Raw genomic sequence first — 27,215 nt, forward strand, 5'->3', positions numbered from 1 at the left:
TATAGTAGTTCTTTAATTTTAACAAAATTAATGAACAAAAGTTGAGTATATTATAGAGCACTTTTGAAAGTCTGTCCTCAATCAGAGAAAGTGAAGGGATTAGCCAATTTTTTAAATTTAATATTTCATTTATTTTAGAGAAAGGAGAGGGAGAAAGAGAAAGGATGGGGGTTGGGGGTAGGCGGGAAGCATCACCTTGCTTCCTGTATGTGCCTTGACCAGGCAAGCCTGGGGTCTTGAACCAGTGGCCCTAGCATTCCAGGTCGATGCTTTATCCACTGCGCCACCACAGGTCAGGCCTTAGCCAAATTATATATAAATATAACACATGGATACAGATAACAGGACAGCAAGTCCCAGAGGGAAGTGGGGAGAGAGGGCAAAGTGCTTTAGAAAGAGAAAATTAGTGGTGATTATGAGTTGGAGAGGATGGGGAAAGAGTTCATAAAGCAGGTGGGAGAAAAGGAGAGTATTCATGGTTGGGGAGATTGATGAGCAAGGCTTAGTGGGGGCAGGGAGAGACTGGCCTTGAGCAGAAGCTCTGGGAAGAGTGCTGGGCACCTGGTGAAGGGAGGTATGGGGTACAAGGAATACTTGAGGCAGATACACTTTTTTTTTTAAGGCAGATATACTTTTTGATCTTGCTTCTAATTGTTGCTTTAATTGTATAATTTTAGGCATGTTCTAGTTCAGATAAACATGCTTTAGTAATTTCTTGGCTGAAAGGAGATATCCTTGGAGAGAAATTGGTAACCTTGGCAGATCATCTTTGCAATAAGGAATTGGAATCTACAGTAACTTCTGACCCTTACCTCTCAGAAAGATGGACTCTTTTAAGCTTGGTATTATCCCAACATGTTAAAAATGGTAGGCAGAAATATGGCTTTTGTTTTTCAGTAGGGAATAATTGCATCACTTTTGGAGGGGGGAGATTTAAAGCTGCTAATTTTTCATATTATTGGTTGAGAATAATGACATAGGTAATTTATTAAAATATCTTAATTCTGTAAGTTCCATAAGTGTTGATTAATTTCTGTAGCATGACTTAGATGACATTTAATACTTTTAGTTTTTTATTCTAAAGCAGGGGTAGTCAACCTTTTTATACCTACCGCCCACTTTTGTATCTGTTAGTAGTAAAATTTTCTAACCGCCTACCGGTTTCACAGTAATGGTGATTTATAAAGTAGGGAAGTAACTTTACTTTTTAAAATTTATAAAGCAGAGTTACAGCAAGTTAAAACATATAATAATTACTTACCAAGTACTTTATGTAGAATTTTCACTAAGTTTGGCAGAATAATTCTTTCTAAAACAACTTACTATAGTTAAATCTATCTTTTTACTTATACTTTGGTTGCCCCGCTACTGCCCACCATGAAAGCTGGATCGCCCACTAGTGGGCGGTAGGGACCAGGTTGACTACCACTGTTCTAAAGTTTTGAATTTAGCTAAGCTCTTTACCCTAATTTTGTAGAGCATTGATTTTTGAATTTAATTTAGTGCTGCTAATTTTACTTGGGGGCTTTTATGTGTGAAAAACGATTGATTTGTTGATATGATCTTTTGTTTAATACATAAGTACCTTTTTTTAAAAAAAGAAGACTCAAGTGGTAGTTAATCCAAAGTAAGATATTCAAACTTAATATTTTTTGTTTGTTTTGTCTGATTGTGATCTTTTTCTCTAGATTACTTGATTGGAGAATTATATGTTGAAAGAATTATTGTTAAACTTCATGAAACTTTATCCAAAGCAAAGAAAGTGTCAGAAACTGAAAATAATGACTCTTCAGTGTCCTTTATCTGTGATGTAGCCTATAACTATTTCAGCTCAGCAAAAGGATGCTTGCCGATGCTATCATCTGAAGACTTATTATTAACTCTCTTTCAGTTATATGCTCAGAGCAAAGAAAGAACACATTTGCCAGGTAATGGCCTACTGCTCAAATGTTTTGCTGGTAATCTAGCTTTGACCCTCATAGTGTAAGTGCTCAGACTTTAGTAATTGAATCATAATGTGTGTTTGAAAATTGAAACTATTTTGAGTAAAGGACTACAAATCTTAGACACTTTCAGCTCTAGAAACCAAGTTAAAGATGTATGTAGATGTGATGTCTAAAGTTTATACTTGATAGAAGAAAATAGTTCTGGAAGGGGTCATGGTAGACAAATTAGAGTCTTAGCCCCTTAACTCAGGAGCTCTAGAAATTTGCTTAACAATTTCATGTCTCAGTTTCCACATACATTAATATTTCTCTTAATAGTTAAAAATATTCAGTCTCGGTGTATACATATCAAAATGAAATGTAGATTGCCTTTTTAAGAACTATATTCTTGCCTGACCAGATGGTGGTGCAGTAAATAGAGCGTTGGACTGAGACATGGAGAACCCAGGTTTAAAACCCCAAAGTCACCAGCTTGAGTGTGGGCTCATCCAGCTTGAGCATGGACTCACCAGCTTGAGCGCGGGTTCACTAGTATGAGCAAGGGATCATAGATGTGACCCCATGGTCGCTAACTTGAGCCTAAAGGTTGCTGACTTGAAGCCCAAGGTTGCTGACTTGAGCTCAAGGTTACTGGCTTGAGCCCAAGGTCTCTAGCTTGAGCAAGGAGTCACTCGCTCTGCTGTACCCCCCCACCCCCGGTCAAGGCACATATAAGAAAGTAGTCAGTGAACAACTAAGGAGCCACAGTGAAGAATTGATGCTTCTCATCTCGCTCCCTCCCTGTTTGTCTGTTCTTCTCTCTGACTCTCTGTCTCTGTCAAAAAATTAAAAAAAAAACCCAAAAAACTATATTCTTGCCTTCTGAGTTAATTTAGGCTTATTAATAAAAAGAATATAAAAAATACTGTTGATAGAGAGCCCTCCTTTCCAACCCTTCCTTTAATGCTAACTTCTATATTTTGAAAAGTCATATTATTTTCACATCTCCGAAAGGACAACTGTCTTTGAAAGAAGTTCAGAGCAGAAAAAAGCTAACTTTAAAATTCTTACCATTTTTACCTTATGTGGCATGATCTAATTTGTATTGCGTATTTATGACATAATTATCTTGACAATTGAATAGTAATTTGTTTTCTTTCCTAAATGGCACTTTAAAAATCTGAGACCTGCAGTGAGTTCTTTCAGACACTTTGTGGTGATAATTATTGCTTCAGTGGGACTACAAATCACTGATTACCTCTTGATTTTAGACTTTCTTATCTGTAAAGTGAAGAACACGTGGCTTTCCGGTGTGAATGTGTTAGTCCATCAAGCCGGCCCTGCAGGTCAGCAGAGTGCCTTCCTGCGCCTGTCGGCTCTGTGGCTGAAGAACCAGGTTCAGGCTTCATCTTTGGACATCAAAAGGTAACCGTTTTTGTTTGTTTGTTTGTTTCTTTTTAATTTTTTTACAGGGACAGAGAGAGTCTGATAGAGGGATAGATAGGGACAGACAGACAGGAACGGAGAGAAATGAGAAGTATCAATCATCAGTTTTTCGTTGCGACACCGTAGTTGTTTATTGATTGCTTTCTCATATGTGCCATGACCACGGGCCTTCAGCAGACTGAGAAACCCCCCGCTCAAGCCAGTGACCTTGGGTCCATGCTAGTGAGCTTTTTGCTCAAGCCAGATGAGCCTGTTCTCAAGCTGGCAACCCCAGGGTCTCGAACCTGAGTCCTTCCGCATCCCAGTCCGATGCTCTATCCACTGCGCCACCACCTGGTCAGGCAAAAGATAACTGTTTTTGTGCTCAGTTGCACAGCATTTCTTAGTACAGTACTTGATCATTGTCCTTAAATGAGATTCCATAATTAGTGTGAGTGCCTATGAAAAATGACTTTTTATGTAAGAAATTGGTAGGACTCCTAGAGGAATTTTCCAGTAGGATTTGTTCTAACAGCCATCCATTTAAATTCACTGAACTGAAGAATGTCAGTCATAGCTTCCTGCTGCAGTCCTGGTTTATGGTCAGTGATGGAATGCCAGTGCCCATCTATGTCTTACCTGTGTGCATTGTATCCATAACTTCTCCCAGTCAGCTCACATTGTGATCGTTCTGTATTGGTTATTTTTTGGAGTCTGACAGCCATTGTTTTAAGGTGTTTGAATTACAAATATATTTCATATCTGGTACCTAAATTCACATAAAGAAGTTAAAACTAAGCAAATGCATCCAGATGCTTTTGGGAGTTGAGTCAGTTATTTTTCTGGTCACCATGCTCTTTTTGTGGAATAAGATATCTCTATTTCAGAAAGATCTGATCTGAACTAGATTCCCTTTATGCTGAGATGGAAGTAGCTCTCTGTTTCATATCATAAATATGGTAGTAAATCCTCAATTTGACTGTGTGTGTGTTGGGAGTGGTGGTATAGAAAGGTCACTAACTTTTGTCATTTTGCTCAGGTAAGCTCTTATCTGCCATAGGGTAGTAATGTGTACCAGGGTGTTCAGCTCAGTCATAGCATAGCAATAACAGTTAAGTTTTTTTCATTATTTTCAGTCTTCAAGGCCTCCTGTCTACCGTTGACGATTTGCTAAATAAGCTTCTAGAGAGTGAAGATACTTCCCTTTTGGGAGTTTATATTGGAAGTGTGATGCCAAACAGCAGTGAATGGGAAAAGATGAGACAGTCTCTCCCTATGCAGGTATGTTTGAAACTGGAGAATGCATATCTCATTCTGAAGTTTGGATTTTGTGCAGGCTTAAATATTTTTATTTATCTTTGGTGAAGAAGAATAAGTAAATGAAATGAGCATCTTACTTTGCCCTTATACCACTGAATGTTTACATGTTATGTTTGCTGTTTGCGAGACCCCAGTTGACACTGGCAGCAGCCATGGTGCAAGGTAAGCAAGACCTAGTGATGTCACGGGAGTCTCCAAGAAATAAACACGTGATAATTTTCTGTGGCAGAAACCAAACTTTAGGCTTCTGTGGTTGTACTAATAAACTAATCATAACCTCATTTTGAAGTTATTTTGTGACAATTTGAAAATGTTCTAATAACTATTTTTGTTCCTTGTCTTAGTAGTGTAGGTGGTGGTAAATAGAATACCTAATGATTTTGTATATAATTTATCTTTTTTTTTTCACTGATCTTTTTTTAATTATAATGATAAAATATCTTTCTTTAATAACAACATTGCAACAATTCTCTACAATGCCATATAATAGCAATCACTTACATGTTCTTATTTAAAAATCTCCAGCTCTTTAAATATTTGTACTAATATAATACTAAGTACACTTGTAGCAAATTTTCATGAAAAACTTAGGATATATATATATATTTTTTTATAAATAATATAATTTATCTTTTTACAGTGGTTGCATAGACCTCTTTTAGAAGGACGACTGAGTTTGAATTATGAGTGTTTCAAAACAGATTTTAAGGAACAAGATACAAAGAAACTTCCTAGCCATTTGTGTACCTCAGCATTATTGAGCAAAATGATATTAGTTGCACTGAAAAAGGAAATAGTCCTAGAAAATAATGAGCTTGAGAAAATAAGTAAGTATATGTGAGCATTCAGATCTAATGACAAATTTTGATAATATTGCAATTTAAATCTTTAGTGACTTAAGAATCTTCAGCTCCTATTAACGATTTTATTTTAGTGATAATAAGCTTGAGACTACTTACGTGATGAATGTTAAGTTGCAAATCAGATGGAAACATAATGAAATCTTGCTATAATCTTGTTAGATGTAGAGCAGAATTTGGTATCCCTTCCTCCAGCTGGCATGACGACATCATGAGCGGATCCTATGTCACATAACCATAAAGAACACGGTTTAGGGAGTCTGGTGTTTCATCAAGGATTCTGATTTTAGCTAATGTTTGAACCACTATACCTTTGTCTTCATTGAGGTGTGATTTTGGGGGGGTTAAGTGGAGGTTCAAATGGCGAAGAATTGCAGGTGGCAGTGTGTCCTGTACAGGATGACATTAGAAGCAGGGGTTTGCGCAGTTCCTGTGTCATATCATCTGCGAGTCCTCAGCTGTGACAATTACTGTGGGGGAAGTGGAGCACTGTTGATTGGCCAGCTCCACATGCTGTTAGGGGTGGAGGTGATCACCCCACAGCTTACATTTCTCACAGAGTGAATCTGTCTAAAAGCAAAACTGGAAATTAATAATATATTTTTTTAAAGTTTTCCATTGATTTGAGAGAGAGAGAAACATTGATTTGTTATTCATGCATCATTAGTTGATTCTTGTGTGTACCCTAACCAGGGATCAAACCCACAACCTCAGCATAGTGGGATGCTGCTCTAACCAACTGAACTACCCGGCCAGAGCCAGGATAAGTTGAGATTTTGAATGAGGGCTCAAGTCTTCTGATTTCGCAGTCCAAACCATACATGGATTTGGATTTTGACTAAATGTATATTAAAAGCTATGACATGCCAGGTTTTGTGGAAGATACATGGTCATTTAGCTCCCACAAAAGTCCCATGAGTCATTGTAGTTTCCTAAGTGATATCTTTGTGTATAGCTCATTTGAAGACAGACTGTGTGTCATCAAGGCCTGTTTACTGTACCCTGCTGTCTCCCATTTCCTCACACATTGGCTGGAACTTCTCATTCCAGGCCTTGGATCCCTTGTTTATCCTGTACAACTTCTTACCACTTGTGGCAAAATAGTAGGGTATCTCTGATAACTAAGGTCCTTGTCACGTTCTTAACTAATCAGAGAAGGAACCAAGAAAGAATTGGGAGGGGAGTGGTATTTTGTATCAGATGCTCTCAGTTTTTATTATCCTGAAAATCTCAAAGCAGATTTGAAAATCAGTTCACAGATATTTTGAGACTAGCAGACGTAGTGGTATTAGAGAATGGGGCGAAGCAGTGAAGTGATGGGAGGGTCTGTTCACAGGGTGCACTTGCTCACATGCTGTCCATTTTCATAGCTGCAGAACTGCTCTATTCACTGCAGTGGTGTGAAGAATTGGAAAACCCACCGAGTTTTCTAACTGGATTTTGTGAAATGCTTGATAAAATGAATATTACGTATGATAACTTATGTAGACTTGGTAATACTTCTGGCCTTTTGCATCTGCTATTTAACAGGTAAAAAACCCTTTCAATTCCTTTTTTAAAAAGATTTTATTTATTGATTTTACAGAGAAGGGGGGACAAGAAATATCGACTCATAGTTGCTTTACTTTTCATTGTTCATTGGTTGCTCATCACATGTGTCTTGACCAGGCAAGCCCAGGGTTTTGAACTAGTGACCTTGGTGTTTCAGGTCAGTAGTTGGCAAACTCATTAGTCACCAGAGCCAAATATCAACAGTACAACGATTGAAATTTCTTTTGAGAGCCAAATTTTTTAAACTTAAACTATATAGGTAGGTACATTCCTTATCAAGGTAGCGCCCGCACATGGTATTTTGTGGAAGAGCCACACTCAAGGGGCCAAAGAGCCACATGAGGCTCGCAAACCACAGTTTGCCGACCAGGATTCCAGGTCAGTGCTCTATCTACTGCACCACCACAGGCCAGGCTCAAATCCATTTTTTAAATGACCGTTTTACTACTTTATGGTTCTGTTTCTATAAGATGTAATTCCTCTTCCTGCTAATTTTTCAGTCAGAGAGTTGATGTAAATTGATAAATACTTTGTGGGTAATAAATACTTGATTTATCTTTCTATGGAGATACTTGGACTTTGCCTGTATTACTAAGTTTATAAATGTGTTCACAGGACAGATGATGAAAGGCACAGAGCCCATAGATGTGGTTTCATCATATTCTGTGACCCATTCTCCCTCTACAGTGAATTCAGTTTGTCCTGCTTGTTGTTACAGGTGTATCTTAGTATTAGAACCACAAATCCTCTGTCCTAGATGAGGAAGTAGGTACAAAAACAATGGGTTATAGAGGTTATCACAGTTAGATGTATAGTGGTTAAAACTACTGTGTTGAACTGCTTTAAGAGTTTCTCACTTACTGGTATTTGGCATTTTCAGTGTCTGGGCTCTAGCTGAGCAAAGTTTTCTTCTGCAGCCCCACTGCCCACCCCTGCCCCTCAGAACTTGCATCAACAGACACTAACCTCCATAGCCCCTCAACTTTCACCAGCCTAGGTGCCCTCTGGTATAGGTGTCACAGTGGTGTCCTCTCTTACCCTCAAGTCTGGTCTCTAAGGTCTTCTCCCCTGTTGGAACATGAGGGTTATGGGGTTGTGTCAAGACAAGAGCTTAGAAGTGCTGTCAGAAGCTTACACTCCCAGTCCTTCTATTCATGGTAGTTGTTTGAGTGCAGAAGTCCTGTGTGAACCTCCCTCAAAAGGTGATTTAGTTACTTCTGTAACAGGAGTTCAGTTAGACAGGGTTTAAAAATCTTAAGTATACCACCTGATCAGTGGTGGCACAGTGGATAGAGTGTCAACTTGGACACTGAAGACCCAGGTTCAAAACCCTGAGATCACCAGCTTGAGCGAGCCCAAGGGTCACTAGCTTGAAGCCCAAGGTCTCTGGCTTGAGCAAGGGGTCACTGGCTCAGCTGGAGGCCCCCAGTCAAGGCACATATGAGAAAATCAGTGAACAACTAAGGTTCTGCAATTATGGTAAGATGATGTTTCTCATCTCTCTCCCTTTCTGTCTCTCTTTGTCTCTCAAAAAAAAATCTTAAGTACACTTTCAAAATTAATTTTATTTTTTTTATTTTTTCTTTTTAGATCCATGGAACGTGGCACTCTGTGGTCTCTTATTATTGCTAAATTGATCATTTCCCAAAGCGTTTCACCTGATGAAGTAAAACGGCATTATAGGAGAAAAGAAAGGTATAGTTATTTAAATTTTTACTTTGTAATTTATTGTATTTGGTTACCTAGTCAACCTCCAGCTAACCAACAATCTCTAAATGAATCAAGAAAAGAAGGTCTTGCCTGACCTGTGATGGTTCAATGGATAAAGGGTTGAACTGGAACGCTGAGGTCTGGTTCAAAACCCTGGGCTTGTCTGGTCAGGGCACATATGGGAGTTGATGCTTCATGCTCCTTTTCCTTCTCTCTCTCTCTCTCTTTCTCTCTTTCTTTCTCTCCCTCTCCCTCCCGCCCCCCTCCTCTCCCCTTCTCTTTAAAATGAATAGTCTTTTTAAATTTTTAAAAGAAGAAAATAATGTCTAGGAGATAAATTAAGCTAAGGAAATGAAAATTAAATACTAAAAACAATTTTAGTTGCTTTAGGTTTGGAACATAATTTTTTGTAATAAGAATTTTTAACTTTGTACATTTTGTTGTGGAATTTCATACTTGTTTTAAACAAGTAGCATTTTATAAACTTGTTTTCTTTTTCCTAAAACTCTCTCTGGTGGCTTTCTTTTTTCCTTCTCTCGCATTCTCTTCCACCATGTCATTTGCTGTGTGGGCAGTTTCTTACCCTTCTTTTCATAGGGGTCACACTGTTGAAGCATATTCTAGAAATGCAGTACATGTCTCCGTAAGACAAAGAAACAGACAGTGTGGACACCCACGACCTGCTAACGCTGAGCAGGAGGAGGCAGCTGAGCAGGAGGAGTAGACACTTGGGAGTGATGCCTGTGCATGCTAGTCAGTGGAGTTGTAAACTCAATTCCGATATTTTGTTAAATTTATTTTTATTGACTCGAGAGAGAGAGGGAGAGAGAGAGGAGCATCGATCTGTTCCTGTATGTACCTTGACCAGAGGTTGAACCAGCAATCTTTGTGCTTTGGGACGATGCTCTAACCAGCTGAGCTATGTGTCCAGGGCTTTGATTTTACTTAAAAATTCAAAAAACTAGCCCTGGCTGGATGGCTCAGTAGTAGAGCGTTGGTCTGGTGTCCCGGGTTCAATTCCTGGCCAGGGCACACAGGAGAAGTGCCCATCTGCTTCTCCACCCCTCCCTCTCTCCCCTTCTCCCCCTCTCCTTCCTCTCTGTCTCTCTCTTCCCCTCCCGCAGCCAAGGCTCCATTGGAGCAAAGTTGGCCCGGGTGCTGAGGATGGTTCCATGGCCTCTGCCCCAGGCGCTAGAATGGCTCTGGTTGCAACAGAGCGATGCCCCAGATGGGCAGAACATCGCCCCCTGGTGGGCATGCCGGGTGGATCCCGGTCGGACGCATGCGGGAGTCTGACTGCCTCCCCATTGCCAACTTCAGAAAAAATACAAAAAAAAAAATCAATAAACTTAGTATTTTGAGATGATTACAGATTTACTATTCTGAGATAAAGATTCACATGCAATTGTAAGAAATAATACAAAGAGATTCCATATGCCCTACATTCAGTTTCCCCATTGGGACTATTTGCATAACTTTAGTATAATTTTACAACAAAGAAAATAGCATAGGTATAGTTAGTTGTCTGGGTTGACCTACAGTAATTTGTGTGTTCTGTGTGGGTCGCACGTGACCACCAACAAGCACAGTCTGCAGGTAAGATGTAGGGCAGTTCTGATCATAAGGATCCCTTGTGTTACCGTTGATAGCCACAGCCACCCCTTCATCCCATTTCCTCCTATCGGGCAACCAGCGATCTGTTTTCCCTCTCTATAATTACATCACTTATGATGTGATATAAGTGCACTCGTACAGTAGATGATTTATTCATATACTGTTTTATTCAGCAGAATGAGGGTTTTTTCATCTTATAAAACTAATAGGGAATAAAGTAAAAAACTGTTTCAACTAATTACTATTGAGGTAGATATATATTTCAATTGAAAAATCAATAACTATTTTATTCACCAGAAATGATTAATTTAAAAATGTCATAGGATGGAAGGAGACCTGACTTGGGGTGGTGAATACACAATATAATTTATACAGATGATAGATTTGTACACCAGAAACCTATATAATTGGATTAACCAATGTCATCCCAATAAATGAAATAAAAATCAAAAATTAAATTAAAAAATGAACCTGAACAGGCAGTGGCACAGTGGATAGAGTGTGGACCTGGGATGCTGAGGACTAAGGTTTGAAACCCTGAGGTAGCCAGCTTGAACATGGGATCATAGATATGATCCCAAGGTCGCTGGCTTAAGCCAGGGGTCACTGGCTCGGCTGGAGCCTCCCAGTCAAGGCACATACGAGAAAGCAATCAGTGAACAACTAAAGTGCCACAACTGTGACTTGATGCTTCTCATCCTCTCCCTTCCTGTCTGTCTGTCTCTCTTTTCCCCCTTCTCTCTCTAAAAAGAAAAAGAATTAAGGACTTGAACGAGTAATTCACAGATGGAATAGTCAAAGGTAATTTATTTATAAAACATAAACTGAAAGGATTTGCCTTCCCTGACTAGTTGGTGGGTCAGTGGATAGAGCATCAGCCTGGGATGCAGAGGATCCAGGTTCAAAACCTTGAGGTCACTGGCTTGAGCAAGGGGGCAGTGGCTTGGCTGGAGCCCCCCGCAATCCAGGCACATATGAGAAAGCAATCAGTGAACAACTAAGGTGCCACAACTATGAGTTGATGCTTCTCATTGCTCTCCCTTCCTATCTGTCTCTGTCCTTCTTTCTGTCTTTGTCTCTCTCGCTAAAAAACAAAAAACATGGATTTGCCTTATTAATAATAAGGGAAATACAAATTAAAAGAAGCATATTTTAACTACCCTGTTTTTAGGAATTAAAAGATTCATTACATGCACAGCAAAACAATCATGTACATTTCTGGTGAAAGTGTAAAATTGTTACTTTTTTCTGAAAAGCAAATTGAAGTTGCCGAAATCCTGTGATCCTGTGATTCTTCTATGAATTTAGCCTATTGCATGTGTGCTCAAGGACATTTATTGCAGCATTATCAGAGCAAAAATGGAGGGAATAAAACTGAAATGTTCACTGAATAGTTAAATTATGGTGCATCCATAGTATGGACTATTTTATTTTTTAATTTAGTTATGTAACTTTAAAATAGAGTAATGTATAGTGTAAGTTCTGACATAGAAAAATCTACAAAGTAGATTTTTAGGATAAATGTAATTCACACTTTATCTTGTCTTTAAACAGTTTTTTCCCACTAACGGAAGGTAATATGCACACCATTCAAAGTCTCTGTCCGTTTCTGTCAAAAGAAGACAAGAAAGAATTCATTGCTCAGTGTATACCTGCCCTATTGGCCTGGACCAAGGAAGATCTTTGCAGTACGAATGGTTAGTTTCTTGATAATACTCTTTTAATGTAATTATTGCTTGAGATGACAGAAGTGTCTCTTAAGATCTGAGCCCAAATCTAGCAGAGATAAATTATATCTGATATATTATGGTTTATACTTCGGCTCTGTAACAAGTTGGTAGTCAATGGAGTGAGTGTCTTTGGAGAGTGTCTGTTACCACTTTGTAGGACTGAAATGCTACAGCCTTCAGGGAAATTTTCCACCCACAAATACTCTCTAATCATTTCTTTTTTCATCTGTAGCTTTTTGAGCTGTCTCCTCTCTCCCTAGTCAGCCAGTGGTTGAACACATAAAGGCAAAAGAAGGAATAGTCTTTGTTGTATTTTAAACTCTTTTGGATACTTTGCCATCTGTTAGTTCATCTATTTATTAATTTAATAAATACTCTTGAACACTAGCTGTGTTTCAGTCCCTTTTGTAGAGAAGATAGGCAGTTATATCATGTAGTATCTGATGTAACCTGTGTGTGGAAGAGGCAGAAAAGGAGCTTTCCACTGTTTTGAATGTCAGTGGTGATTTTACAAGGAGAAATATTTCAGCTGAGTGTTGAAGAACTGTTTTCCATATGGCCATAGTTTGAGAAGGTACACCATATGGGAAAGAATGCGGACACTTCAGTTTAGCTTCAATTGATGGAGAAGGTTAGTGTGCCCGGGAGGATGGAGTCAGTGGTGGGAGGGAACAGAGCCTAAGGCCTAGTGTGTAGGTTGAGTTTGGACTTGAAGCTGTAGGAGCTGTTAGCCCACATTAGGTGGAAAAGTAGCACATTTACATTAGAAAGCATACTTTGGCAGCTGTGTGAAGGATGGACGTTAGAAATGAAATTGGGAAGACGACTAGATGGGAAGCAACTAGAAGAGTCTTAATGAGAGAAAGAGCTCACATGAAGGCATATGAAAGAGAGAATATGAAGGGGAGTTAGGACTTAGAGTTGAAGGAACTATTGGGGAGATGGAAGCACTAAGCGTTTAAATAGCAACAGGCTCTTGACTGGGTAGAGAAATGCTGTCAAGTCCACGTCATGTAGGTAGTGATAAAATCTGTGAGGAATCACTTGTTCAGACACAACACCAAAGGACATGAATACAGAATTTAAAGGGTATGTGGGTGGAGGGAGACTTGAGAATAAGGACTAAAGATAAAGGGAAGCAGAGGAGAACTTTAGATAATACCCATCACCTGTGCTAAGTGCCACAGAAGGTCGAATACAATTAGAGACTGAAATGCCTGTTGGCACTGGCGCTGTTGGAGTGACTTGTGCTGAGCCAGTAGGGCGGATGGCCTGCTCTAAATGGTGACGAGAGGGTGGTAGGAAGAAGGTGGGAGCCGGAGACAAATGCAGGTTCAAAGGGAGCGTACATGTGGGAGGAGAAGATAGGAGATTGAGGCAGAGCAATTGGTGTAGTTCCTACTGAGCCCACGAGGGAGGGGAGAGGGTGGGCTCTCCAGCTCAGCTGACAAATGCCAGCCTATAGGTGGTGGCTTCCCTCTGAGACAAGGTAAGAGGAGGTGTGGGGTGAGTCCAGACGCAGCTAGGGGAACTTTCTGACTGAGAAGCTTCAGGCTCTTCAGGCCAAGTTATTTAATGAGTGGAAACTGCGTTGTGCATTTTACAAAGGGTTGTGGAAGTCTGAAATAATGGAAGAAGATAGTGTCAGCAAACACTAAAGGGGTTGCCATAGTACCACCTATTCGGCTGATGTCAAAAATTGTGTTTATGGCACTAAACCGGACTGTTGCGATCACTGGAGTTCAGCTATGGGATTGGGTGGGGTTTGCAATTCTGGAAGGGGAAGCAGTTGACCCAATTGTGTGGGGGATGATAACACCTCATGGGAGTAGGTGACTTTCTGCACAGGCCATAGCAGGGACGGCAGGGAGGGGGATGGCCGAGATGGGGCTGTGCTGTCATAGACCGGAAGGTGCACAGCCCTGTGGAGGCAGCCAACAGGTGGGACACCGAAGGGGGCAGGTGTTTGATATTTCACAACCACTTTTGTTCTTTCAGCCAGACTGGTGAAACAGAATTAGCTAACACATACTTTTAGTTATTAGAAAATCAGTTATTTCTGGTTACATGGAATGAGCAAAAGTTGATTTACAGTTGTGCGTGAGTTTATTCTTGTGTTATTATTTAATAATTATTGCATTTTCTGCCTGACCTGTGGTGGTGCAGTGGATAAAGCATCAACCTGGATTCTGAAGTCACTGGTTCGAAACCCTGGGCTTGCCTAGTCAAGGCACATACAGGAAGCAACTACTACAACTTGGCTCTTTCTGCTTCTCCCTCCCCCACTTTCTCTCCCTCCCCCTCTCTAAATATCAATAAATAAAATCTAAAGTAATAGTAATAATAATTGCATTTTCCATTCATACTACTGTAAACCTACTTTGCCTGCCGCATACCTTGAGTTTCTTGTAATCTTGCACAAAAGACTTAAAAAACTTCTTCTGGCCCTGGCCAGATAGTTTGGTTGGTTGGAGCGTTATTCCAGAGCATGAAGGTTGCTGGTTCAATTCCCCGGTCAGGGCACATATAGGAGCATTTCTATGTTCCTGTCTCTCTCTCTCTTCCTGCCTCTCTCAAAAACATTAAAAAAAAATTTTAATTACATAAAAGAACTTGCTCTGCCTTTATTATTTTTTCCCCTCTGCCTTCAAAGGAAGAGTAAATACATTACACAGTTGATCCTTGAACAACATGAGTTTGAGCTGGGAGGGTCCATGCAATACATGGATATTTTTCAATAAACATGCAGTTTCCCCTATATATCCCTGACTGGGAAGCTGCAGTACAGAGGGCTGTCTGTGTTCTTCTAGGGACATGAGTTCTTCTAGGGGTTTGGTGTCCACAAGGTGGGGTTGTCCTGGAACTAACTCCCCACAGACACAGAGGGATGACTGAAGTTTGGGGAGAGTCAGAAGTCATGGAGATTTCGACTGCATGGGGTTTGGCACCCCTAACTGCCCCCAACCGCTGGCATGTCTCAAGAAAGTTTTGATTTTTTTTTTTTTTTGTGACAGAGAGGGACAGATAAGGACAAACAGGAAGGGAGAGAGATGAGAAGCATCAATTCTTTGTTGCGGCACTTTAGTTGTTCATTGATTGCTTTCTCATATGTGCCTTGACCAGGGGGCTACAGCAGACCAAGTGACCCCTTGCTCAAGCCAGTGACCTTAGGCTCAAGCTGGTGAGCCTTGCTCAAACCAGATGAGCCCACGCTCAAGCTGGCGACCTCGAGATTTCGAACCTGGGTCCTCTGCATCCCAGTCCAATGCTCTATCCATTGCACTACCACCTGGTCAGGCAAGAAAGTTTTGATCTTAAAGTAGACTTTCTTTTCTATAATAGCAATACGGATTAAATTTAAAATTTTTTCATTTTTAATTTTACTTTAGGAGGTTTTGGACATCTTGCCATTTTGAATTCTTGTCTGCAAACTGGAAGCATAGATGATGGAGAGCTATTGCATGGGATACTAAAAATTTTAATATGCTGGAAGAAAGACCATGAAGATATTTTTCTTTTTAGTTGGTAGGTGAATCTTTATACTATGTTTTCCTCCCTATATAGAACCTGGACCCAGAGGATGTGTTTTATAGGCAGATCTTTGTAGAGGAATAGGATGGTAGACATTTAAGGTACACTTTTCTAAGTATATAAGATTTAAAATGGAATATTTTCTAGTAGAATGTAATTATACACACACACACACTTTTTTTTTTTTTTTTTTTTTTTATAAAAAGGTTTATTTAGAAAGTCACAAGCCTGGCTAGTTAATAACATCTATGTCTGTCTCCTCCCTCCCTCCTTCCCTCCCTCCCTTCCTCCCTTCGTCTCCATCTCTCTTCTTTCTCCCTCTCTCCTTCTTTCTCCCTCTGTTTTTCCTTCTCTTTCTCTCTCCTTCTCTCCCTCCCTCCTCCTCTCCCCATCTCCTTTTTCTTCCTCTGTCTCTAAAAATCAATCAATAAATAAATACAATTTTTTTATAACTTTTAGAAAGTCACAGAGGTAGAAGAAATAGGCTTTAGAAAACAAGTTACAGAGGCAAAAGAAGAGCCCTTGGAGCTTAGGAGAAAGAGAGAAAAAAGGGAAAATCCTGGTGGAAGAAGGGGAAGAGAAAGGTGGGTGTGTACTTCAGGAAGGAGAGCCTCCAGAAAGGGAGAGAGACAATATCGTTGTGGCACTTTAGTTGTTCATTGATTGTTTCTCATATGTGCCTTGACTAGGGGGTATCAGCTGAGCCAGTGACCTTGGGCTCAAGCCAGCGACTTTGGGATCATGTTGATAATCCCATGGGCAAGGTGGCAACTCCAGGCTCAAGCTGGCAAGTCTGCACTCAAGCCAGATAAGCCCACAGTCAGGCTGGTGACCTCGGGAGTTTTGAACCTGGGACCTCAGCATCCTAGATTGACACTATCCACTGTGCCACCACTCGCCAGGCTCCATATAGTTGGTTTTTTTTCCTAAGGTAGGGGGTAGATATTGAAGGCAGACTCTCACATGCGCCCTGACTGGGATCTACCTGGCAACCCCACCTGGGGCCAATATTCTAGTACTGAGCTATTTTTAGCACCTGATGCTGATATGCTCCAATGGAGCCATCCTTAGCACCCAGGGCCACTCTCAAACCATTTGAGCCCCTGGCTGTGGGAGGGGCAGAGGAAGAGGAAGGGAGAAGCAGATGGTCACTTCTCCTGTGTGCCCTCACCAGGAATCAAACCAGGGACATCCATATTCTGGACTAACACTATCCACTTAGCCAACTGGCCAGGGCCTATATAATTCTTTAATGCATTTTTAATGCTTTGCCTTTGTCTTTATCACAGTAATCTATCTGAAGTGAGTCCAGAGATCCTGGGAGTAAACATAGAAATAATGCGGTTCCTTTCCCAGTTTCTGAAGTACTGCTCCTCTCCGCTGGCTGAGAATGAGTGGGACTTCATCATGTGCTCCATGCTTGCTTGGCTAGAGGTGAGTTCACCTGGTGTCTCCTGACCCCTGCTGGGTCTCCTTGCATGTCTAGGGACCTAGGTGCCGGAACTACTGACTTCACTGTGTTAAGTGATGACTGTACTCAGCGCTTTTGGGGTGGTCTCACGGCTGCTGTCTCATAGACAGTGACATGATGGAGGGTTAAAGTCTGCCAGTGTCATTCAGTGACCACGTCTTTTAGCTGCTCTTAAACTGCCCTGCTCACTATCATATATCTGCTACACAGCCCTTTCAGGTCTTCTCTTCCCATGACAGCCTTTTTGAACTTTCTGTTTCTAATTATGCTTCATATGCACTGTCAGTATCTCCAGGGTGATGCTTCAGAGAGCAAGCAGATTCAGGGGAGCTTGTCCTCTTCTCATGGCCCAGAGGCTCTGCTTGCCCGCCGCTGCCTGTGTGTGGTGCGGCTTAGGGAGTGAAGTTGACCTAGTTGAGCCTCAGTTTCCTTATTTTAAAATAAGTTAATAGTGCCCAAATAGTAGGGATCCTGGGAAAATTATAAATGTTTTTATTGCATTTCACTTTGTAAATGGTACTTAATATTATTTATTTTTATAGTTTTAGAAATAAGAGCATCTCAGAATAAATCGGTTGACTCTTATTTCTAGTATTTCATTTTGAAAAAAGTTATTTTGATGTAAACTATAGAAATGTCTCCTGAGCCTGACCAGGCAGTGGCACAGTGGATAGAGCGTCAGACTGGGATGCGGAGGACCCAGGTTCGAGACCCCGAGGTTGCCAGCCTGAGTGCGGCCTCATCTGGTTTGAGCAAAGCTCACCAGCTTGGACCCCAAGGTCGCTGGCTCGAGCAAGGGGTTACTTGGTCTGCTGAAGGCCCACGCTCAAGGCACATATGAGAAAGCAATCAATGAACAACTAAGGTGTCGCAACGAAAAACTGATGATTGATGCTTCTCATCTCTCTTCGTTCCTGTCTGTCTGTCCCTATCTATCCCTCTCTCTGACTCTCTGTCTCTGTAAAAAAAAAATGTCTCCTGAGACTATATACTTTACTGCTTTTTATTTTAAAATTTGGAGAACTAAAAGGAACTTCTGTGGGGCCTGATGTTTGATGTTGTGGTAGAGGTGTGCTCACCTGCCACTTTCTGTCCCGCAGACGACGAGTGAGAACCGCGCACTGGGCTCGGTGCCCCTGGTGCAGCTGTTCGCCTGCGTCAGCTGTGGCCTGGCCTGCGAGCTCAGTGCCTTCTTTGACTCCGCCACCCCAGAGACCACTGGCAAGCTTCCTGCAAATCTCATCAGTGAATGGAAAGATTTCTTTTCCCAAGGCATCCACAGTTTGCTCTTACCTCTTTTGGTGACTGTCACAGGCAAGTAAAAAAGGGAGTAATATTGAGACTCATTAAAAATTACTTGTCGCCTGACCAGGCGGTGGCGCAGTGATAGAGCATCAGACTAGGATATAGAGGACCCAGGTTCGAGACCCCAAGGTCGCCAGCTTGAGCGCAGGCTCATCTGGTTTGAGCAAAGCTCACCAGCTTGGACCCAAGGTCGCTGGCTCAGGCAGGGGGTTACTCAGTCTGCTGTAGCCCCCTGGTCAAGGCACATATGAGAAAGCAATCAATGAACAACTAAGGTGTCGCAACAAAAAAAAACTAATGATTGATGCTTCTCATCTCTCTTCGTTCCTGTCTGTCCCTATCTATTCCTCTCTCTGACTCTCTCTCTGTCTCTGTAAAAAAAAATTAAAAAAAAAATTACTTGTCAAAAAATGCAAAACAACGTCTTTGGGCACAGCAGTAAAAGAGCCAGAGAGACATTCAGACGTCTCAGAATATCACAGGCTCAGTTCATAAGAAGTAAAAAATGGTACAGAATTGAAGACCACTGCAATAAGAAGAGATAGCAGTCAGATATACAGGTCATTGATAGCTCAAACCTCTTTCTTTAAGAATGAGAATAGAAATCGTTGAACATTCGAGATTATTTGATATTATATGTATATTTTGTTTGTGTTTTCTAGTTACAATTGGTTTAATGCTTGTCAAGTTTTCATTTTTTTTAATAACATTTGATTATCTGTGGATCAGTCAACTGTAATTCTCATTTTGTTTTGGGATATGCACGATTTTTCCTCTTTTGTCATCAGAAGAAAGCAAAGATACATCTGAAACGTCCTTTCAGAATGCAATGCTGAAGCCCATGTGTGAAACCTTAACATATATCCCAAAGGATCAGCTGTTGAATCACAGGCTCCCTGCAAGATTGGCTGCTGGCCAGAAAACAAATTTGCCGGAACATCTCCAGACTCTGCTAAATACGCTGGCCCCATTACTCCTCTTCCGAGCGCGACCAGTGCAAATTGCTGTTTATTATATGCTGTACAAGTAAGAATTCTAAATCGAAGTTATGGTGCTCTAACCAAATAGATTATATATTTAGTTCTAACTCTTGGTCATTAAAAATGTCAAAAGAAAAAAAGAAAACAAAGTAAACCTGACCCATGCATTTCTAAATGACAAGGGATGCCAAGGGTTTGATCTTTTGGTTCCGTCCTATCCATGCAGTGTTTATGTTTAGATAGTCCTGGCCGTAGGCAGTTGTTTCAGAAAAATGAAAAAATATATTCATTACTAAATAAGTGTTGGTCTTTCTGTTCTTAAGCATGATTTTAACCATGGCCAATTTAAAATAAAATAATTTAAAATAATGATCTGATATCCAGGTTGATGCCGGAATTACCACAATACGATCAGGATAATCTAAAGTCGTACGGAGATGAAGAGGAAGAGCCAGCCCTGTAAGAATTTTTAATAATTTATTACATCCTCATAATCTGTCTCACTTATAATGACTGCAGAAGACTGAGGCAACACAATAGCTGTAAATATAGGATGTACATTCACTCAACAGTTCTTTTAAAGTTATATGTAAGATATAAATGAAATACAGTATTCGCCCAAAAAGATTGTTTCTCTCTTATCTTAGTTGCTCCTAAATCATGTTTTCACACTTGATTTTAGTCAAAAGGCCAAGAAGCAATTAAACCATATTTTCAGTTTTCTACTATTTAGTAAAGAATTCTTTTTGTCCACATGGGAGCTTTTGTGGCCAAATATCATTTGAGCACCCATTTTTTTGCAAAGTATTGATTAATACTGAGGGGAAAATACAGTGTTTAGTAAGTGTTCTTTTTCTTAAGAAGCTTGCAATTCAGCATAGACGATACTTCCTGTAATAGAAGCTGGTGTATGACAGGTGCTAAGAGAAAGGATGGGTAGCACGTCATGGGAACACGCTGTTGTACACCAGGAAGGAAAGACTGTTTTGCACATGAGATATTTGTGCTGGATCTTCAGGTTAGGCAGCATGCTGGTCAGACAGGAAGACCATGCCAGTTAGGGGAACGCCAGGTGCAAAGGCACAGAGGCATGGGTGCTCAGGCTGTGCTTGGGGATGTACAGTAGTCACCCCTTACATGATTTTATTGTCTGGGACATAAGCTCTGTGAAGGCAGGTTTTTGCTTCCTGTTCTCAGTTGTATTCATGCATCCAGAATGGTTCCTGACCTAAGCAGACTCATCAGTGGTGCCCATTTGTTGAAGGAAAGAAGAAATGAATGAGTGTGTGAAGCTGGTGGGTGGTAGAGTGACTGACGAAGTTGGGAGGGTACTTACAAATGACATTTTTTAGGATTTGGGATTATTTGATAGAAGATACAATGTCACCATCTGATTCTGGCAATAGTTTGAAGCATAAATTTTACACAGTAGAAAGCAGAAGTAGAGACCTTGCCAGAGATCATAACATGCATGGAGGCGGTGTGGGAAGTGGGACGTGGCTGAGCTGGAACTGGTGAGATGGAGGGACCATTGCTTGGAACAGAGAAAGGCTGGTGCATGAGGTGGTGGTTGGAGGAGGACCCCCACGGACAGAAGTCTGGGGACCTGTGTGTGGGCTGGAGAAGAAGCACAGGAGAAAGGAGAGATCGGGACTCGGGGTTCCCACCAGGGTCTAACTTGCTGAGATCAAGCTCCCCTGAGAGTGTTTCTGAGCACAGTAGTTCATTAGCAAACGGGGCTTCAGTGCCTGTGTGCGTGTTCGTGTGCTCAGAAGACGTGGTCTGCCTCTGGGCCATCACATAGTAATAAGGACCTGCTAGCACTCAGCTGCCTTCCTCTCTCCCCATCACCTGAAGGGCTGGAGTCATGGCGGCTTTTTCTTTCTTTAATCTATAAAACAAAGTTGAAATAGTTGTTTTCTAAAAGCATCTTTTCTTTAAGTGGTAACTTCTAGAGCCTGTATGTGTATATACTGTATTTCTGTGTATTACATATATATATTATATTTACGTATTTATGAATGAAAAATTTATATAATGTATTTTCATGTATAAATCATATGTGTTTATATATCTTACATCTTTCAGGTTCTGTAATTGCCATTATGTGAAATTAAGAGTCAAAGTTGAATCTGCAAAGGGAGACTTGTTTAATGGTTTTTGGAAAATAGAGAAAGATTTTTCTAATATGTTTGACGTTTCTATATGTTGTCAGTTGTAGAAGGAATGAATGATAAGATTGTGGTGTTTTATCATCCTTAGGTCCCCACCAGCAGCACTGATGTCTCTTCTTAGCACTCAGGAGGACTTGCTAGAAAATGTCTTGGGCTGTGTTCCTGTTGGACAGATAGTCACGATTAAGCCGCTGAGTGACGACTTCTGCTATGTTCTGGGATACCTCCTCACCTGGAAATTAATACTTACTTTCTTCAAAGCTGCTGCTTCTCAGGTTAGTAACTATGTCACAGTTCTGTCTTAAGGAAGTTTATAGTGTTGTCTCTGGCTGTTGGGCTCAGTGAGTAAATAGAGCACCAACCTGGTTTGCTAGAAGTCACAGGTTCGACCTCTAGTCATGGCATGTATGAGAAGCAATCACTGAGTACAGAACTAAATGGTCAGACAACAACGTGATGCTTCTCTCTCCCTCTCTCTCCCTTTCACTCCTTCTCATTCCCCCCTCCCCCCCAAATTTCTCTCTCCCTCCCTCTCCTTTTTCTCTCTCTCAAATCAGTGGGGAAAAATGTTTAAATGTTAGTGTATAGAGAAAGATTTATGAAATATTACCAGTGTAATTCAAAATATTATCTCTAAATGATGAAAATATCCTGTAGTAGTAATTTTGTCTGGCCTGACTGGTGGTGGCACAATGAGTAGAGCATTGACCTGGGACACTGCGGTCCCAGGTTGGGAACCCTGAAGTCGCCAGCCTGAATGTGGCATCATCTGGCTTGAGTGCAAGCCCACCAGCTTGGTGTGGGGTAATTGATAAGATTCTGTAATCACTGGCTTGAGCCCCTCAGTCAACACACTTATGAGGAGCAATAATCAATGAACAACTAAACTGAGGCAACTATGAGTTGATGCTTCTCATCTCTCTCCCTTCCTCTCTCTCTAAAAAATTAAAAAAGAAAAAAAATTTTGGTCAAAATTATTCTGCAGCCATCAGATATCTCTATTATCTCTTTTCTAGGAAGGAAGCCTAGAAAATAGGGTTTTTTTCTTTTAAGTGAGAGAAGGAGAAATAGATTCCCACATGCACCATGACCTGGATTCACCCAGCAAACCCCCATCTGGGGCTGATGCTCAAATCCACTGAGCTGTCCTCAGCACTTGGGGCCAATGCTTGAACCAGTCAAGCCACTAGCTGCAAGAGGAGAAGAGAGAGAGAAGGGGGAGAGGGAGGGAGAGAGAAGCAGATGGTCGCGTCTCATGTGTGCCCTGACCGGGGATTGAACCCAGGACATCCACATGCCCTGACTGGAGATTGAACCTGGGATGTCCGCATGCTGGACCTATGCTCTATCCATTGAACCACGGGGCCTTCATTTTTTGTTGTTCTTTGACAGTTCAGTACTGAAAGACTTAACGTTTATCACTTCATCTTAAAGTGTATGACATTCATTTCCTCTGATTTTTCAGAATACTTAAGTTATAGTTTTATTGCTGCAAATAGCATATATCTTGATACAAATAAGTGAACATATAGGTTTTTGCATTTGTAGCTATAAGGGGAAAATCAGTTCACAGAGGCAGCATTAATCTAGTTGAAATCACTTTATTTTGCCATAGGTCTGCCATTTATGTGACTTGAGCTAATGTTATTTATATGCTGATGATAAAATTTAAGAGTTCGTGGTTGGGCTTTTACATTTGTTTCTTGAATTATCTCAAAAAAATTGCAGCAAATTGAGGCCTGTTTGTGTAGGAATTTTGGTCTTGTCATCATGTATTCAGAAACTTTGAAAATGGCCATGCATCATCTTTTTCATTTTATTGTAGAAATAGTCTGCATTTTATTTACATATCACAGTGAATGTAACACATTCACCTGTTGAACATTTAGGTTGTTTCCACTTTTTGGCTGTTATGAATATAATTTCTGTGAACATTCATGTATAAATTTTTGTGTGCATGTGTTTTTATTTCTTTTGTGTCATATACCTAGGAGTGGTATTGTTAGGTAATACATGTTTTTATTCATTTACTTTATTGGGGGGGTAGGGAGAGAGTTGATTTTTTTGGGAGGGGGGGACAGAGAGACAGAGAGAGGAACAGATAGGGACAGACAGGAACGGAAAGAGATGAGAAGCATCAGTTCTTTGTTGCGGCACTTTGGTTGTTCATTGATTACTTTCTCATAGGTGCCTTGACTGCGGGGCTGCAGCAGACCGAGTAACCCATTGCTCAAGCCAGTGACCTTGGGCTCAAGCTGGTGAGCCTTGCTCAAACCAGTTAACCCCGCAATCAAGCTGGTGACCTTGGGGTCTCGAACCTGGGTCCTCCACGTCCCAGTTCGATGCTCTATCTACTGCATCACCGCCTGGTCAGGCTGGTAATACATGTTTTTAAAAGCCCATTGAGGCCCTGGCTAGTTGGCTTAGCGATTCAGCATCTACCCAGTATGTGAAAGTTCTGGGTTCGATCGCCGGTCAGGGTACATAGAAGAAAGGACCATCTACTTATCCCCCCTTTTTCTCCCCCTTCTTTCTTCTGCTCCCACAGCCATGGCTCGATTGGTTCAAGCGTCAACCCTGGGCACTGAAGATAACTTGATACTCGAGCATCAGCCCCAGATTGGGTTGTCAGGTGGTTCCCATGCAGGGGTGCATGTGGGAGCCTGCCTTCACTATCTCCCTTTTTTACCTTAAAAAAGAAAATCAATTCCAAATCCTTTGTCTTGATCCTTGTCTTTGAACACACATAGTGTTTGGAAATTGGTGCCCTGGTACTGTGAGGTGCTTCATCAGGTACAGGAGCTGCAAAATCACAGTGAACAGAGGAGAAGCACTGCCTCACTGAGGGACCGTGGGGTCTAGAATACGGGCTCACAGGTGCCGCACGGCGCCCAGCGGTATTGTGTTCTATGTTAAAAAAGAAACCAGAAGTCCATACTGTTAGGTGAAATTTCCTGGTTTATAAACCAAGACGTTTTGGCCTACTGGTTTGTGCTCTCTGTCCAAAAGGGATGCTGTAGTGTGTCATATAGGGTGGGGTCAGCCATGAAAATGGAATTCGTTTTAAGCAAGATTTTTTTTTTTTTTTTTTTTTTGTATTTTTCTGAAGCTGGAAACGGGGAGAGACAGACAGACTCCCGCATGCGCCCGACCAGGATCCACCCGGCACGCCCACCAGGGGGCGACGCTCTGCCCACCAGGGGGCGATGCTCTGCCCCTCCGGGGCATCGCTCTGCCGCGACCAGAGCCACTCTAGCGCCTGGGGAAGAGGCCAAGGAACCATCCCCAGCACCCTGGCCGTCTTTGCTCCAATGGAGCCTTGCCGCGGGAGGGGAAGAGAGAGACAGAGAGGAAGGAGAGGGGGAGGGGTGGAGAAGCAGATGGGCACCTCTCCTGTGTGCCTTGGCCGGAAATCGAACCCGGGACTTCTGCACGCCAGGCCGACGCTCTGCCACTGAGCCAACCGGCCAGGGCCTTAAGCAAGATTTTGAAAGATTAAGCACTGCTGTGGAAGAGTTGGGAGGAGCAAGTGAGTCATCTGTGGGGAGGGTGAACAGAATCGTGGTTCAATCTCCAGGTGCAGGGAGCTGACTCACAGGGAGACAGTTTGAGAAAGGCGTGAGCACATGTCTCCCTGTGAGTCAGTGAGGCATGAGAAAAAATATGTTCCATACAATGAGGGACAGTGACTGTGTGTGCTAGTTTATGAGGAAGGGGCAGCGCCCTCAGATGACACATTGGGAAAGGAAGGATATGGCATATTTTGTGGGACTCTTCTACATCATTCTGATTGCTCAAATAATTTTTTTTTGTATTCGTGTCTAATCTATTATATTTTGACTTATTCTTTTCTACTGACTGTCTTGGTTTAACTGGGTTTACTACAAACTTGTTTCTTTCCACCAGCTTCGGGCTCTGTATTCAATGTATCTCCGAAAAACAAAGAGTTTAAATAAACTGCTCTATCACCTGTTCAGGCTCATGCCAGAAAATCCAACCTGTGCAGAGACGGCTTCTGAGCTCGCCAATAAGGAGCCTAAGACCTTCTTTACGGAAGCGCTCCAGCTGAGTATTAGAGGTCAGTGAGATGTGTTGTGGTTCTCCAGGAGATGAGGTTCAGACCTGAGGGTGTAGCTAGCCCAGACCTGGGCCCAAGCCCAAGGCTTTCTATACTTCTCTAAATAGGACATACTATGAGATCTTGTGCGTAGGGCTCTTAACAATGTAGTACTTTCTCTTTTTTAAAGCAATAGAGACAGACAGGAAGAGAGAGAGAGATGAGAAGTATAAACTCGTAGTTGTGGTACTTTAGTTGTCCATTGATCACTTCTCATACGTGCCTTGCCGGGGGGGAGGGGTGCTTCAGCCAAGCCAATGACTCCTCGCTCAAGCCAGCTACCATGTACCATGGGGTCGTGTCTATGACCTGTGCTCAAACCTGCGACCTTGGGGTTTCGAACCTCGGTCCTCAGTGTCCCAGGTCAACGGTCTACCACTGTACCACCTCTGGTCAGACCAATTTAATACATTTTTGAAATCTAGTTTGTTGAGACTTATCTTTACTCTGTAAGCAAGTATTTATGTGATAATGTTTTGTAGCCTGTAAATAAGTAGTCTACAGTCAGGTAGACTGTAGATGAGTAACATTTGCTTCCTTCAAACAAAGATGAATAAAATTTGCTTCCTTCACTGTGGGAGCTCAGATTTCAGCTCAGGGGACAGACAGCTGGCTATACTGCATGTTGCAGTGTTTCCTGAGAAGGAGCTCTAATACGTAGAGCTCTGAGGGCAGGACTGCAAGGCTGAGCTGGGTGTCCTGGGACTTTGAATAAAAGAGACCAGACTCCTGCTCTTTTCTGAAATACGTGCATTTTGTGGTATTTGTGATTTTTCATGTGAAATGTGGAATGCTATTTGTAGACTGATTTTCCAGTGTCAGTTTGGAATCTTTTTACTTCTTTTTGTCATCCTGAATGTTCATTTTAAATATGTGGGGAAAGGTCTTTCTACAGAATTTCAATTTTTTTGGTATGTCTGTTTTATGAGCTCTAGCACTCATATTGAAGAGTTAGGCATTTCTAAGGAAAATACTCATATTAGTCTGTTCATGTATGTACAAAATACATGTTACTAACTTAGAATCTGGATTTCCCTCAGAAACGACAGCTCTTCCCTACCACATCCCACACTTGGCTTGCTCGGTGTATCACATGACCCTGAAAGACCTGCCCGCCATGGTCAGGCTGTGGTGGAACAGCAGCGAGAAGCGTGTCTTTAATATTGTGGACAGATTCACAAGCAAGTATGTCAGCAGTGTTCTTTCTTTTCAAGAAATATCTTCTGTGCAAACAAGTACACAACTATTTAATGGCATGACGGTTAGTATAATCTTGAAATTTTTTTAGAAAAGTAGTTTAAATATTGATTGTGTCTGACATTTGTAGTGAGTATTGCCACATTGTGGCTGTTGGTTTAGAATTTATAGAAAATACCTACTCTGTTTTCTGATTTTTGTGTATCAAATCTCAGTATTGAAGCACAGATTGAAATAATAGTATGATTTCATTTCCTCTACCAAGTAGTTTTGAAGATTCATTAGTTTATGTAAAAATCTATACT

At 41.4% G+C, this 27,215-nt stretch overlaps 1 protein-coding gene across 2 annotated transcripts in view; it reads left to right on the forward strand.

Annotated features, from left to right (window-relative positions):
- Positions 1-27,215, forward strand: part of LTN1 (listerin E3 ubiquitin protein ligase 1) — a 57,541-nt gene that overhangs the window by 23,114 nt on the left and 7,212 nt on the right. The window contains exons 12-27 of one of the 2 annotated variants that reach the window (XM_066370404.1): positions 678-867; positions 1,689-1,928; positions 3,197-3,350; positions 4,487-4,631; positions 5,311-5,497; positions 6,901-7,060; positions 8,672-8,776; positions 11,960-12,102; positions 15,525-15,660; positions 16,956-17,100; positions 18,238-18,455; positions 19,238-19,468; positions 19,807-19,881; positions 21,685-21,871; positions 25,503-25,674; positions 26,754-26,974. In XM_066370404.1, coding sequence (XP_066226501.1) covers positions 678-867; positions 1,689-1,928; positions 3,197-3,350; positions 4,487-4,631; positions 5,311-5,497; positions 6,901-7,060; positions 8,672-8,776; positions 11,960-12,102; positions 15,525-15,660; positions 16,956-17,100; positions 18,238-18,455; positions 19,238-19,468; positions 19,807-19,881; positions 21,685-21,871; positions 25,503-25,674; positions 26,754-26,974 — 2,709 coding nt within the window. Of the gene's footprint in view, positions 1-677; positions 868-1,688; positions 1,929-3,196; positions 3,351-4,486; positions 4,632-5,310; positions 5,498-6,900; positions 7,061-8,671; positions 8,777-11,959; positions 12,103-15,524; positions 15,661-16,955; positions 17,101-18,237; positions 18,456-19,230; positions 19,469-19,806; positions 19,882-21,684; positions 21,872-25,502; positions 25,675-26,753; positions 26,975-27,215 lie in introns of both variants that reach the window. The other variant, XM_066370403.1, reaches the window with a different exon arrangement.

This window comes from Saccopteryx leptura, chromosome 2 (assembly GCF_036850995.1).
Source record: "Saccopteryx leptura isolate mSacLep1 chromosome 2, mSacLep1_pri_phased_curated, whole genome shotgun sequence".
In the NCBI taxonomy this organism is placed as follows: Eukaryota; Metazoa; Chordata; class Mammalia; order Chiroptera; family Emballonuridae; genus Saccopteryx; species Saccopteryx leptura.